At 40.9% G+C, this 15512-nt stretch overlaps 1 protein-coding gene across 2 annotated transcripts in view; it reads left to right on the top strand.

Annotated features, from left to right (window-relative positions):
• ATRN (attractin) overlaps positions 1–15512 on the top strand; it is a 268648-nt gene that overhangs the window by 84244 nt on the left and 168892 nt on the right. For both annotated transcript variants that reach the window (XR_013346039.1, XM_077816039.1), the window contains exons 4-7: positions 6949–7077; positions 11608–11813; positions 12967–13135; positions 14601–14691. Coding sequence is in view for 1 of the 2 variants with exons in the window: in XM_077816039.1 (XP_077672165.1) it covers positions 6949–7077; positions 11608–11813; positions 12967–13135; positions 14601–14691 (595 nt within the window). In the remaining variant the exon portion in view is untranslated. The remainder of the gene's footprint in view (positions 1–6948; positions 7078–11607; positions 11814–12966; positions 13136–14600; positions 14692–15512) is intronic.

The following is a 15512-nucleotide window of genomic DNA, read 5'->3' on the forward strand; positions in this document are numbered from 1 at the left end:
AAGCTTTCTTACAACTACAATACCCACCCGCGGAAGTGAAGAAACAGATTGATAGAGCCAGAAGAGTTCCCAGAAGTCACCTACTACAAGACAGGCCTAACAAAGAAAATAACAGAACGCCACTAGCCGTCACCTTCAGCCCCCAACTAAAACCCCTCCAACGCATTATTACAACCTATCCTGAAGGATGAGCCAACTCTCTCACAAATCTTGGGAGACAGGCCAGTCCTTGCCTACAGACAGCCCCGCAACCTGAAGCAAATACTCACCAACAACCACATACCACACAACAGAACCACTAGCCCAGGAACCTATCCTTGCAACAAAGCCCGTTGCCAACTGTACCCACATATCTATTCAGGGGACACCATCACAGGGCCTAATAACATCAGCCACGCTATCAGAGGCTCGTTCACCTGCACATCCACCAATGTGATATATGCCACAATGTGATATATGCCAGCAATGCCCCTCTGCCATTTACATTGGTCAAACTGGACAGTCTCTACGTAAAAGAGTAAATGGACACAAATCAGATGTCAAGAATTATAACATTCATAAACCAGTCGGAGAACACTTCAATCTCTCTGGTCACGCAATCACCGACATGAAGGTCGCTATCTTACAACAAAAAAACTTCAAATCCAGACTCCAGCGAGAAACTGCTGAATTGGAATTCATTTGCAAATTGGATACTATTAATTTAGGCTTAAATAGAGACTGGGAGTGGCTAAGTCATTATGCAAGGTAGCCTATTTCCCCTTGCCTTTTCCTAACTCTCTCCCCCCCCCCCCCCCCCCGACGTTCTGGTTAAACTTGGATTTAAACTTGGAGACTGGTCAGTTTGGATGAGCTATTGCCAGCAGGAGAGTGAGTTTGTGTGTGTGTGTGTGTGTGTGTTCCCCGGGGGGGGGGTGAGAGAGCCTGGATTTGTGCTGGAAATGACCCACCTTGATTACCATGCACATTGTAGGGATAGTGGTCACTTTGGATGAGCTGTTACCAGCACGAGAGTGAGTTTGTGTGTGTGGTTTTTGGAGGGGGGTGAGGGTGTGAGAGAACCTGGATTTGTGCAGGAAATGGCCCACCTTGATTATCATACACATTGTGAAGAGAGTGGTCACTTTGGATGGGCTATTACCAGCAGGAGAGTGAGTTTGTGGGGGCGGGGCGGAGGGTGAGAAGACCTGGATTTGTGCTGGAAATGGCCCAACTTGATGATCACTTTAGATAAGCTATCACCAGCAGGACAGTGGGGTGGGAGGGGGTATTGTTTCATGGTCTCTGTGTGTATATAATGTCTACTGCAGTCTCCACGGTATGCATCCGATGAAGTGAGCTGTAGCTCACGAAAGCTCATGCTCAAATAAATTGGTTAGTCTCTAAGGTGCCACAAGTACTCCTTTTCTTTTTGCAAAGACAGACTAACACGGCTGTTACTCTGAAATTTCACCTTAGTGACTGTTTCATATACATTTTTATGCCGTTGGAGATATGTAATTATTTCTTGGGGATAGTGTATTTCATAGACTGTTTTTTTTTTTTTAAATAGAATTTCATTCCAGAAGGGACCATTAGATTATTCAGTATGATCTCCTCTGTGTGTCAGCCACTAAATTTTACCCAGGTACCCCTATTTTGAGCCCAATGACTTTAGTCAGACTGTAGCTATACCCCATCTCTCGTAGTGGCCTATAAGTGTTTCAGCAGGAGGAGAGAAAAACCCAGAGTACATCTGGCCAGTTGTGTATTGCGGGAAATACAGATCCTTCTTGATCCTTATAGGTGACCAGCAAAAGCCCTGAAGCATGAGATTTGATTATACATAATGTTACTGATCTCATTTGTAAAGCACTTTGAGAACTACTTATGAAAAGCGCTATGATAAGGGTGAGGTGGTATTATTATTTATTGTCTTAGGACAGAGCTGCAAGTGTTAAGAGCATGCTGAGAGCAATGCAGGCAAGCCTGTGATCCCCATGGCCCATAAAGGCAGGGAATGAGAAGGGGAATTCATATATTCAGATTCCAAGGTCAGAAGGGACCACTACAATCATGCAGTCTGACACCTTGCCACACTCCACGCTGTGCACAGGGCATAGAATATCTCCCAAAGCTTAATTAAAGCCCATCTTTTAAAAAGATATCTAGTCTCTTTTAAAGATTCCAGGCAATGGAGACCACCACTACTTCTGCGAGTGATGGTCCCTGTGTGTGTTGCACTTGAGGTGTGCATGCACTGTGTGCATCTAAGACCAGAAGATTTTTCATTGGCAGTGTCTATTGGTCCATGCCTGCGCCTTTCACCACCTCATGCTTCAAACGGAGGGCCTAAAGGGCACATGGACTGCCTGCCTCTCTGGTTCCTTTCTCCTGCCATTAGACTAGACTTCTCAGTGTCCATAGCTTTGCTGGTATTCCTGTTAAAAAATCCATTTTTCTTGTAATCAGTTGTTCTCTAATAGATATATTTTTGTTAGAATAGCATTAGAATGGGCCTGGGGGCTCTGTCCCCTTCCCTGTCCCCCTTCCTCTTTGGTGTCACGTAATATTCCCAAGATCTCAGGATTCAGGAACTGTGGTGTGACACTTTGTGGGGTTACCCTAGATGTTTGGGGCGAATCGCTACCATCAGGAGAAACTCTCCCCGACCAGCTGTTGGCAAAACAAGCACTCCTCTCCAGGCTCCAAAAGCCCTGATATTTCTCTGTGCAAGCTCTCTATTTGCATACCACACTTGTTACACTTGAGTGCCCAGTCGTTTATATTCTGAACACCAGCAATGTACCCTGATCCTCTGCCTCCTGGGAAGCAATGCTCCCCAGTTCAATGTTTCACCTGAGTTCGATGCTGTCCGTAGCACAAGGCACTTAGTCAGGTTTATAGTAAAACCAAGTTGTAGTTTATTTAACAGAACTTGAGATAAAGATTCAAATAAAAGCAAGTATGAAGATCTGGAAGCATGAGGTTACAGTAAAGAAAAACATAAGATGCAAAGGATGGTCTGTACTTATTAACAAGTTACTTTCCTGTCTAGTAAGGTATTTCTCACCCAATGAGTAGTCCTTGAAGCTATATCTTTCATAAGACACCTTTGCTGGCAGAGTTTCTCCTCTCTAATGGATAACCCCTTGTGCCATGTCTTCTGTTCTCATACAGTTACAGGCTATTGTCTCGTAATCTAGGTGGCCCCCTCTTCAGAGAACCCTCCTGAAGTTTATTTGTCTTCGTCAATACGTAAGTCTCCATGTAGACAGACAGTAAATGAAGTGCTGTCTCCCTGGAGGTCCATTGTTCTTAATGTTGAATGTGTTAGCCCTGAGATCCTGCCACATCTCAGATGACAAGTTTCTCTTCAACAGTTTTCCAACCTAATAGTCTGCATTTTCCATCTTCCATGAACTATTTCCCATGTAAACATCACTCAGTAATCATGACAATCAGATTTTTAGCGGACTGCACACTACCCTTTTCCACGTAATTCTGAGAAAATGGTCAGACACAGATGTAATCTAGCCAGGGCATGCCTTTTACACGTCACCTGCCCAAGGGTCATCCTGGTTGGTGATTTGCACGACACTAGCCTTCATTGCCTTGGGGAATCCAACATCTGCTCTCAGTGCAGATCTGCCTCTCCTTTTCCCCTCTGAACCCATCAGTCCTGGGAGTTTCAGCTCAGGAGATGGAATGGTCAATGAGACCCTAGTCCAACCCTGGGTCATCAGACCCCATGTCCATCTTCTGCAGGCTGTCAGAAGTGCCCCTTTGAGCATGGTTTTACCCGATTCTGGAATCACAGAGGGCAGAGCTAAGGACTCTTGGAAACAGGAGAAGAGCAAGAATACTCACAAAAAGTGAGAGAAATCCCCTTCTAAATCTTCGTCTAGGAAGAAGACCTCTTTCCCCTACACCCTCCAAGTCCGGCAATACTCTGCGCCCGAGTATGGAGCTCAAAAGGAGAACAGATCTCGCTCATTGGCACAGGGAGCCAAAAATGCACTGAAACAGCCAGCCACTGAAGGGGTGGAACCAGCATCAGTGTGGCTGAGGGAGGGAAGAGAATGAACACCCCTTACACAGAAGCTCCATACTCTGGATGTTTATCAGGCCTTGGCTTTCTACCTGCAGAACACAAAACCCTTCAGGAAATGTCCAAGACTATTCATCTCCTTTGCTCAGTGTATAAAAGGGAGGCAATCTTCTCACGGTCTTTGCATGTGCTTTGCTGTGAGCTGGCAGTGACAACTACCCTCTCAAGGTGAGAGCCCATTCAACCAGAGACCAGGCTATCTCAGTGTTCCCCTTCTTGAGGTCTGTAGAGCAGCAATATGAGATTCTGCATACCTTAGTAGTCATTGTGCCCTGGAACAAGCTTTTTCAGCAGACACATCCTTTGGCACAGCAGTCCTGCAATTATGGTACAGCAGGGTTCCTTGCATCTTCCTCCTCAAGAAGTACTGCTTAGAAGTCTCAGAGTAGCAGCCGTGTTAGTCTGTATTCGCAAAAAGAAAAGGAGTACTTGTGGCACCTTAGAGACTAACCAATTTATTTGAGCATAAGCTTTCGTGAGCTACAGCTCACTTCATCGGGTGCATTCAGTGGAAAATACAGTGAGGAGATTTATATACGCACAGAACATGAAAAAATGGGTGTTATCATGCACACTGTAAGGAGAGTGATCACTTAAGATGAGCTATTACCAGCAGGAGAGTGGGCGGGGGGAGGGAGCGGAGAAAACCTTTTGTAGTGATAATCAGGGTGGGCCATTTCCAGCAGTTAACCAGAATGTCTGAGGAACAGTGGGGGGTGGGCGGAAATAAACATGGGGAAATAGTTTTACTTTGTGCAATAACCCATCCACTCCCAGTCTTTATTCAAGCTTAGGTTAATTGTATCCAGTTTGCAAATTAATTCCAGTTCAGCAGTCTCTCGTTGGAGTCTGTTTTTGAAGTCTTTTTGTTGAAGAATTGCTACTTTTAGGTCTGTAATCGAGTCTGGTCACTCTGTCATTCTGGTTAACTGCTGGAAATGGCCCACCCTGATTATCACTACAAAAGGTTTTCTCCCCTTTCCCCCCCCCCCCCCCCGCTCTCCTGCTGGTAATAGCTCATCTTAAGTGATCACTCTCCTTACAGTGTGTATGATAACACCCATTTTTTCATGTTCTGTATGTATATAAATCTCCTCACTGTATTTTCCACTGAATGCATCCGATGAAGTGAGCTGTAGCTCACGAAAGCTTATACTCAAATAAATTGGTTAGTCTCTAAGGTGCCACAAGTACTCCTTTTCTTTTTGCTTAGAAGTCAACTCAAGGAGAATACACATAGGGACCATCACTCGAAGAAAAGAGGTTACTTACGTTACAGTAACTGAAATTTTTGAGATATGTGGTCCCTAAGTGTATTCCACTACCGTCTCTCCTTCCCCTTTTCTTTGGATGTTTTCCTGAGGTGATTTGTGGTAGAGAAGAACTAGAGAGGCAGTCATTCTGCGCCACCCCTTGTGCCCTTGATTTGGAGCACAAGGAGGTGATGGGCATAGGTGTGGACCAATGGACACTTTTAATGAAAAGTCTTTGTCTCAGGTGCCTGGAGCACATGCATACCTCGAGTGGAATACACATATGGACAATACATTTTATAACACAAAGAACTCCTGTTATACAATACAAGAACAAGAAGACAAGACAAAAACTCCTGTTCTGGCAGGTAACCAGAATTTCCCCATGTAAGCTGTTAGAATGTTTAATTACCCTCACTGTTAGGAAATTGCATCTTATTTTAAGGTTGAACTTCAGCTTTCAGTCATTTAATCTTGTTATGCTTTTTCAGCAAGGTTGAAAGCCCCTGGTATCTGATATCTTTTCCATGTGTAGAATGCAATATAGTGATCAAGTCACCTGTCACCCTTCTCTTTGATAAGCCAAATAAATTGAGCTCCTTAACCCTTTCATCATAAGGCTTATTTTCTAGCCCCTGGATTATTTTTGTGTCCTTCCTTGTAAATACTGAAGAGTTCAGCATTCTTCTTGACGTGCGTAGAGCAGAACTGGTCACAGCACTCCAGTAAGCAGTCCTGTCAATGTTGTGTCTACAAAGGCAAGATTGCTTTCCTACTTCTACTTAATTTTCCCCTTCTAATACATCCAAAGATCACATTGCACTCCTTTTTTTGCCACACTATTGCACTGAGAGCTCATATTGAGGTGATTATTTATAATGATCCCATAGTCTCTGAGTCGCTGCTTTCCAACACTGTCCCCCATCCTTCATTCTTTGTTCCCAGCATTAGTCTACATTAAAATAGATTTTGTTGGATTCTGAGCATATAAAGAGGAGATTCAGATCACTTTGTAATAGTAATTGGTGTTCTTTATTTACTATTCCACCAATCTTTGTCATTTGCAAAACCAGCAAAGATTTTTTTAGCATCATCTAGATAGTCGATAAAAATGTCACATAGCTTTGGACCGAGAACTGATCCCCGTTGGAGCCTGCTAGAAATGTCCCACTCATTGATGTCTTCCCATTAGCAACCACATTTTGAGAACTGTCAACGGCTAGTTTTTAATCCATTTAATTGTGTCCTATTAATTCTATGTAATGCAATTTTTTTAAATCAGAATGTCATGTGAGACTAAGTTAATTGCTTTGGAGAAATCCAGGGTATATTTAAGGAATTAAGGGCTTTATCATTTTTCCCCCAAAAGATATTTTTAAGGAGTTTCTTCAACAAAACACTAAATCTGATATTTCCAAATTAAAGTCTTTGATTATTATTGTAAATATGTAATACTTCAAAGTGATCAAATTTAAGAAATCATCCGGCTTGTGTCTTGAATTTATTTTTTTACACATAGTTGAGACATGTGTATAGTGGAATTACTATAATTGTTATGCTCCCATGACTGTATATGTAACGTCGTACATTGTCTTTCTTTTTCAGTGGTCTTATTGTTCCTGAGAGGGAAGGCAATGAAACAATCCCAGAAGTTGTAGCCACTTCTGGCTATGTCCTACTCCATTTCTTTAGTGATGCTGCCTATAATTTGACAGGGTTCAACATCACCTATAAGTAAGTAATACTTCTTCCAAATGGTTTTGAGGAAATTTAAATGTTGCATATTGAAAGAGCAGTCTAAATGCACTCCGAGGATGGATCAGGAGAGGTATTTCCAGTAGGGACAGGGAAGTATGAATTCCACAGTACAAGGCACTGGCAAGACAGTACAAGGCCTACACAGCTGTGTACAGTTCTGGTCACCCCGTTCAAGAAAGATGAGTTCAAACGGGAACAGGTGCAGAGAAGGATGATCGGGGATATGGAGAACCAATCTTAATGGACCAAGTATCAGAGGGGTAGCTGTGTTAGTCTGTATCCACAAAAACAACGAGGAGTCTGGTGGTACCTTAAAGACTGACAGATTTATTTGGGCATAAGCTTTCTTGAGGAAAAAGCCCACTTCAGATGCAACTGAAGAAATGGGTTTTTTACCCACAAAAGCTTATGCCTAAATAAATCTGTTAGTCTTTAAGGTGCTACTGGACTCCTCATTAATCTTATGGGAGAAGACTAAAAGAGCTTGGCTTGGTCAACATAGCAAAGCAAAGGCTGAGCGGGCAGAAAAGAGCTATTTAAACTGAAAGACCATGTTGGCACAAGAACAAATGGGGATAAACTGGTCAGGAATAAATTTAGATTGGAAATTAGAAGGCGTCTAAGCATCGGAGAAGTGAGGTTCTGGAACAGCGGTCTAATAGGAGAAGTGGGAGCAAACAAGCTAACTAGTTTTAAGACAACGCTTGATATGTTTATGAATGGGATGGCATGATAGCATTGCCTGAGACAGGAGGGATCTGGGCTCAATTACCCAGGAGGTACCTTCCTGTCCTATGATTCATGTCTTTTGTCTGTTTCTCTTGGCACTTGCAGCTGCCCTTGAAACATGAAACTGGAAGTTAATTTAAGTTTTAATCCTTCATTACCTTTTCTAGAAAAGTAAATATGCTCATGTGAACTTTTTGTAATGGATGGTTTAACACATGAAGTTAATAAATAGCTTATTTGGAAGGCCAAGAGGCAAATTAATCACATAATTTGTGTAAGGTGTCTAATATTCTGTCACTAGCATTAATCTCACATGTGGATTGTAAACTTGGGTAAATGCAACATGAGAAATAGTGACTATTTTTGAGCAAATGTTAGATTTCTACAGTCACATGCAATCAATAGATTTCAGAGTAACAGCCGTGTTAGTCTGTATTCGCAAAAAGAAAAGGAGTACTTGTGGCACCTTAGAGACTAACCAATTTATTTGAGCATGAGCTTTCGTGAGCTTCATCCGATGAAGTGAGCTGTAGGTCACGAAAGCTCATGCTCAAATAAATTGGTTAGTCTCTAAGGTGCCACAAGTACTCCTTTTCTTTTTGCGAATACAGACTAACACGGCTGTTACTCTGAAACCTGTCATTATGCAAGGCACTGCATTTAGCCGTATGGAGTGGAAGGCATCCGATGAAGTGAGCTGTAGCTCACGAAAGCTCATGCTCAAATAAATTGGTTAGTCTCTAAGGTGCCACAAGTACTCCTTTTCTTTATGCAATCAATGGAATTTATCCCCTTTATGCATATGACTTTACCTTTTTCTTTTCTCCTCCCTACATTCCTGCATACACACAAGAATTTCCCTCAGGCCACTGGACTAAACCTACAGTAAAGAGAAATGTGTAGGGGCATCTCTAAAAAGCTTCAGACCATCTTAGTTCCAGTTGGTTACCGGGCTGCCTTAGTAGAGCTACCCCTCTGGGACTAATGACTATGAAGAAACTTCCTCACTTTTCCTTTTTATCATTTTAAGAGGCATTATGCATTGGTTCTTCGTGAACATTTGCTACAGTGTACTTTATGCTCAGTGCTGTTTTTTTTTAAATACCTTTAGGCTATTCCCTAATGGGGTAATTATTTGCAGAATGGTCACTTTAGAGACATAAGTAGAAGAAGCTGGTGTACACATGCTAGTAGAGATTCTCGTGGGTATTGGACATTTAATTGAATTTCTTGCTTTTGTGGGTCTGAATTTTATTTCAGTATAGTTGTGTCTGAGGATTTTGTGTGGAGTGGGATTTGTTTTACTGTGGGTGTGAATTGGTGTTCATGTGCAGGAATTTTTAGCTCTTGGTAACATTTAATGTTTGGTTGGTTGGTTGAAGAAATTCAGTTGCAAATGACTGTCTACAGAGCCCACGGGAAAAGTTTAAGCATCCCTGGTTGATAAATGTGTATCAACCCATGAAATGCATTTGTCATGTGAACCAGCTATCTATATTGGGCTGTTTTAAATAGGAAAAGAAGTCAGAAGCGAGTGGACGGAGTGCTGCTTACCCAGAGGAACATGGTATAGCTACAGTTAAGCTATCCGTGTCTTCCCAGGCTTTCCTTTGACTTAATACATTTTGTCTGCTAGAGAGCCCTTTGCTTAAACCCGCTGGCCAAGATTTTCAAAACTGGATACCTAAAGTTAGGCTCTTAATCCATATTTAAGCACCTAAGTAAGTGGTCTGTTTTTTTTCCAAAAGGAGCTGAGCATCCAGCAGCTCTTGCTGACTGCAGTGGGAGGTGAGGATACTCAGCACTTTCTAAAGTCATGCCAAAACTTATTTAGCAGCCTTATTTTAGACATCTAATTTTGAAAATCTCGTTCACTCTGATACCAAAAACCATGATACCATCTACTGGCAGCTGCCAGTACTACATTGTGACAATAACAATGGCAGAACCGAAAAAAGCCAAAGAGAAGTGTGAGTGAAGAAAGCAGGCTGTGGCAAAAATATGAGGCCATGTCTGCTTGAGATGTGGATGCATCTGTGGATCCCTCGTGAGTTTACATTTGTACAAGATGCACTGAAACAAACTGACTCTCGTACATCAACTATGGTGGGAGACTCCAACATAACAATGCAATGAATACGTTCGCTAACGACTGAACTACCTTCCCTTAAAAGAAGGTGGATATAAACTTGCTATATTTAAGATGTATTTTAAATTTCCCTTAATTCTACATGCTCAATCTCATTTCAGAAAATTTTCTTTTAAAAAATAAAATAAAAAATACTTGTTTTGATTTTTGATTGTTCTGTGTGTTATGGGTTAGAGACTTCCTTCTAATGTGTCCTTAACAGAAAGGATGCAAGGATTTTCTGTTTTTAAATTTGGATGTATTATAATCAGCTCAGAGTATTGTTGCTGGAGTTGGAATTCAAAGTCAAGCTTTGAAATTCACTCTGACCCTTACTATAATGGAGAGTGAAATCCTTTTATTTCATTTAGTCTTGGTGCAGTTGGTGTAAGCTGTTACAGGACTATAGGTGCCAATTAATACTGGGTGCTCAGCACCCACCGGCGGCCCTGCCTATCAGCTCCTCCCCTTCCCCCCCAGCGCCTCCCACTCACTGGTGATCAGCTGCTCAGCGGTGTTCAGGAGGCACTGGGCAGGAGGAGGTGGAGCAAGGGCAGGGCGTGCTTCGGGGAGGGGCAGAGCGGGGGCATGATGGCGTGGAGCCTTGGGGGAAGCAGTGGGGTGGGTGCGGGACCTGGGGTGGAGTGGGGTTCGAGCACCCCTGGGGAAATTAGGAAGTCAGAGCCTCTGTACAGGAGAATGGGGTTTTGGATAGTGACCCCTATCTTTGATTCATGTTGTTGAATGCAAGGTCAGTGGTTAATGAAACATCAGTTATCCACGATTTGATAAAGAATAAGGCCCCCTGAATGTGAATCTGTAACAGAGATATTGCTTAAAAATACTGGAGGACTAGTTTTGCCATAGTTGATTCCACTTGAATACTGTGTGCACCATGATTCAAGGGGATGTGTGTGGCTGGGTTATTGACATGCACCCTGTGGTGCATTTGTTAAGTGAGTCCTAGAATAAAGTGTAATTGGAACTACTTCTGATACATAAATCACACTCTTACCACAAAGCCCTCATGTGAGCTGATGAAATCCTTCACTGTAGTGGTGTTGAGGTGATTTATTTTCATTATAAATAACTGACATGTATATGGATTGTATTAGAAGCATTGCTGTAGATTTAACTTGTTAAGCGAGCCAGCTCTTTAAATTGTGGCCCAAATCAACAAAACTTTTTGCAAAGGTGGTTCAAATCCGAAAAGCATAACTTGTCAGTCAGTTATTTTGGGACTCTCAGCAAAGTACCAGTTGTTCTGCTGAGCACTAAGAATTTAGTTTCAGAGTAGCAGCCATGTTAGTCTGTATCCGCAAAAAGAAGACTAACAAATTTGTTAGTCTCTAAGGTGCCACAAGTACTCCTGTTCTTTTTAAAAACTTAGTGAATCACTTAATTTCCTCATCAGCTCATCTAATTTGGGACTCAGTTATAGAAATCGCTCTTAATGTTACTACTTAAAATATTAGCTAGACCAAAAACAAGTATAGACCCATAACTTCAAATCCTATCTCAGCATAGACATGTAGAACAAACATTTACACCTTTGTATTAACATTGTTCAGCAGCTCTTTGTGTAATAAGAGGCAAGACTTGGTAGTCAATTGAACTGCTGACAAACATAGTTTTCCCCATGTTTGCAGTTTCAACATGTGTCCCAATAATTGTTCTGGCCGAGGAGAGTGCAAACTCAGTAACGGCAGTAACACTGTTAAATGTGAATGTTCTGAACACTGGAAAGGAGAGGCGTGTGATATTCCTTATTGCACAGATGATTGTGGATATCCTGCGAGAGGTCAGTGCAACATGAATGGGACCAAAGGATGCTCGTGCTATTCAGACTGGCAAGGTAAGTGCCTTGATAAACAGGAAGAGATTTTTTTGCTGAGAGGGGGGATGCTTTTCCCTGTGGGACATTTGCAGTTAAATCAGGATTGCATGCTGCAGAGATTATAGTGTCTGGCAGATGTTTTCACTCAGCAGATGTTCTGATTCCACTCTCCTCCCTGCTGTGCCTTGCTCACCTGCATACATCAGAGCCTTGATCCTTCTTTCTCAAACATTACCATGTATCTCTTTTAAAAAAAAAAAAAAAAAAAAAAAAAAGGTAAAAAAAAAAAAAGTAAGTTACTGACCATATGAGCAAGTGAATGCGGTCTTAGAAGACGTAAGGATGTACGATTGTACCTGAAAGCAAAGTTGAGACTTCAGGTAGGATTTAACTTGTCTCAAAAATACATGAAACATATTTGTTTCTAATTCTGTTCACGTACTGCCACACTGAAGTGTGGAGCTGTGCTCCATTTTTAATTAAAAAAACCTATAATTTCACCTCTTGCAATGTTCAGTTTCTCACATAAAATTGATTTTCTTTGTATATTTTAAGAGCTAAAATTAGTCAGTCACATAAAAAAAAATCCCCAAATACTTTAAGAAGTGAATGTGTATAGTACTGAAATATAGCCACCTCTAGGGTTAAGCACAGCAGCTGTTTGACAGCATATAGCAACACTGCAAATTAGTTTAGAGAAGGAATTGTGAATAGTATATTGGCAGAAACTTTAGAAGGAATTTAGATAAACAAAATTAAATTATCCAAATCCAGGGCACCAGGGGTTATCCAAATTTACCAGAGCATCAAGGATAACAGTTCTACTCCTGGGGGAAAAACCTATGGAATGTTTAATGGCCACAGGTGATTAGGACCCAGATCTTATGTCCACTGTGCCTCCAAATAATGTGTTAGAGGACTGGTTGAGTACTGTCAGAGAGGGAAGATTTCTCTCTACTGAATCCCCAGCTTCAATGTTTTTGAGGTCTCCCATCCAAGCATTGGGCTTAGGTTGTGAAATCTGCAATGAAATTGCCACCCAATATGGCACAGCTACAAGCTGCGTCCTTACTCTCCTACTTTTGAAGCTTTATTTTATCCATAAATGGTCACTTACACGTATGTTTGTAACAGTGTTTCTCAACATTTTAAACTTATTTTTCATTAAAAGGTCCTGGCTGTGCACTCCCTGTACCAGCTAATCAGTCGTTCTGGACTCGTGAGGAATACTCTAGTCCAAAGCTTCCCAGAGCGTCTCACAAAGCTGTTGTCAATGGCAATGTAATGTGGGTTGTTGGAGGCTACATGTTCAATCATTCCGATTCCCGTATGGTTTTAGCGTGAGTAAAACCCAAATACCTTGATATCATTTTTGTTTTTCCAACTACAAGATGATATTAGATGTCTAGAATTAATTTTAGAAAATATCACCCTGCAAACTGTGTCCAGACCTGTGCCCTGCGCAAAGCTAGGATCTGTCAACATGAGTTTACTAATGTTTGTTTTGGAAAAACTTCATACAGAGTCCTGAGGTACAGTAAGTGCTGGCCTACTCCACCTTCCTGCAACACTGTCCTGTCTTACTATTATTATTCTCTGTATATTCATCCATAAGCCCCACAAGTTCTGTCTTGCCTCACCTTCAGTGAGGCGGAGTCTACATCCTCTCAGAGGCAATCTGAATTAACTCATTCTAATAAAACAGTTTCTGCTATTTAACCTGCATGATTTCAGGCTGTGACTGCTTAACGAAGCTCTATTGGCTATTGAAATGGATATTTGAACTTAGAAAGAGAGGAAGCATATCCCAATGGATGGGGCACCAGACTGCGACGGACTCACTGTGTGACTTTGAGCAAGTCATTTAAACTCTGTGCCCTCATCTGTAAAATGAGGATGACACCCACTGTTGTGAAGAATATTGTTATATCTTTTATACCATTATCATTAAATGCACACTGATAATCTCTGTGGAAAGCTTTTAAACCACCTCTTGATCCAGATAGTGTTACAAACTAACAGGTATAGGGCCTAATTCTGCCCTAAAATGCATACATATAGCTTCCATCAGCTTCAGTGAGAGTCATGCATTCAGAACTTGGGACAGCGTTTGGTCCATAAGTAGCAGTTACTCTAAGCCATACTTGAAGGTCATTTGAAAATTCACGTATCATTGCAAGGCAGTCCATCCTCATTTTCACTAGCTACTTTTTCAAAGTCTTGCCTTGTTTTTTCGTCTCACTAAACACATGCGGATAGACTTCATTAAAGATTTATCTTAAAGCTGATTTTTCTTTACATGAATGTAAGCATTGCAAATATAGCTACTTCCCTAGATGTAAAGCCAATGAACTTTTTTTTGTGATGGGGTCTTTCTCTTGTTGATTTCCCTTGCCAAATTAAGTTTAGAGAGAGTTTTTATGGTTGAATGATGAAAGTGTAATTAAAAAATACTATGCTGTGAATACTGACGGTTTCCTGTAGAAATGTTGGAATTTACCCTGAGCTTTTGTAAAACCTATTTTTGACACACCTCAGATCCTCAGTTGGTATAAATTGGTATAGCTCCGTCTGAATGTTGTCACTCTTGGTTTTGCGTAGAAGTATGGTAAAGAAACAAAAGTATATTTGTTTAAAGTATACTGCTTAAGTTTGACTTTTATCCATAAAAGATTTTTTTATATATAATTTGTAACAATGTGTCTTCATACTTTTATTAATATATCTTTCCTAACAAATCCTGAGAAGAACTGGTAAACTTGTATATAAATTACACAGAAAAATCTCAAATTCTCATTTATACAGGTATGACCTTGTTTCTGAGGAGTGGCTTCCACTGAACAGCACTGTGAACTCTGTAGAGATTAGATATGGTCATTCATTGGCGTTACATGAGGTAGGTAGTTTCATTAGTGCTAATTAAATCTTGCTTTCAATTGTTTTAGTTCTGTGTATATAATGCCTTGGGAGAAGCATTGCTTACCTATTTGAGTGGCAAGGGCAGCCCAAGGGATAAAAGAAAAGAAAACAAAAAGTTCATGTTCAGGTAATCCTACCAGACAGTTAAATTTAGTGGCATATACATTGCGTTGGAATTTTTTTGAATACAAAGAATATGGCTGGATGTGTCATTTGTATATTAGCATAATTTCAGACTTGGTCATCTTTTGTTAGATTCTGACTGCTTAAATAATTTGAGGCTCTTCACTTGCTTAGTAGTCATAGATTTTTAAAATAATATACTTTTTCATTTTTATTTTTCTTGAGGTAGAGAGGATAGCATAGGGAACTTACCTTTTTTCCTCCTTAAGTACGTTGTACATCAGACAACATAATTTGAATAAGACCAGGAGGAGATGGACAGATGTTGCCCTAGATTTGCATTGGCCTTGTTAAACTCTGCCATAACTCCTTAATAGTTAACAAGAAAAAGGTACATTACTGTTGTCCTTTTCCAGAGTGAGGCTGAGGAGAATTCAGATAGTTTTATTTACCTTATACTTAGAAGGAAAAATGAGACAGTTTTTCTTAATTTTTGTTTAACATCAGTGAAATGGTTGTATCTTCCATAATGCTTAGGAGACTTTTTCATTTAACTTTCCATCAGCATTAGCAGGAGTTATCAGTAAAAATCTGCACACATTGCACAATATGTGGTGGACATTTGTTGGGGAACTATAAACCATAGCAGTTTGTTTCTTTTGTATGTGTGGTGTG

The sequence above is a fragment of the Eretmochelys imbricata genome, chromosome 4, assembly GCF_965152235.1.
Source record: "Eretmochelys imbricata isolate rEreImb1 chromosome 4, rEreImb1.hap1, whole genome shotgun sequence".
Classification (NCBI taxonomy): Eukaryota; Metazoa; Chordata; order Testudines; family Cheloniidae; genus Eretmochelys; species Eretmochelys imbricata.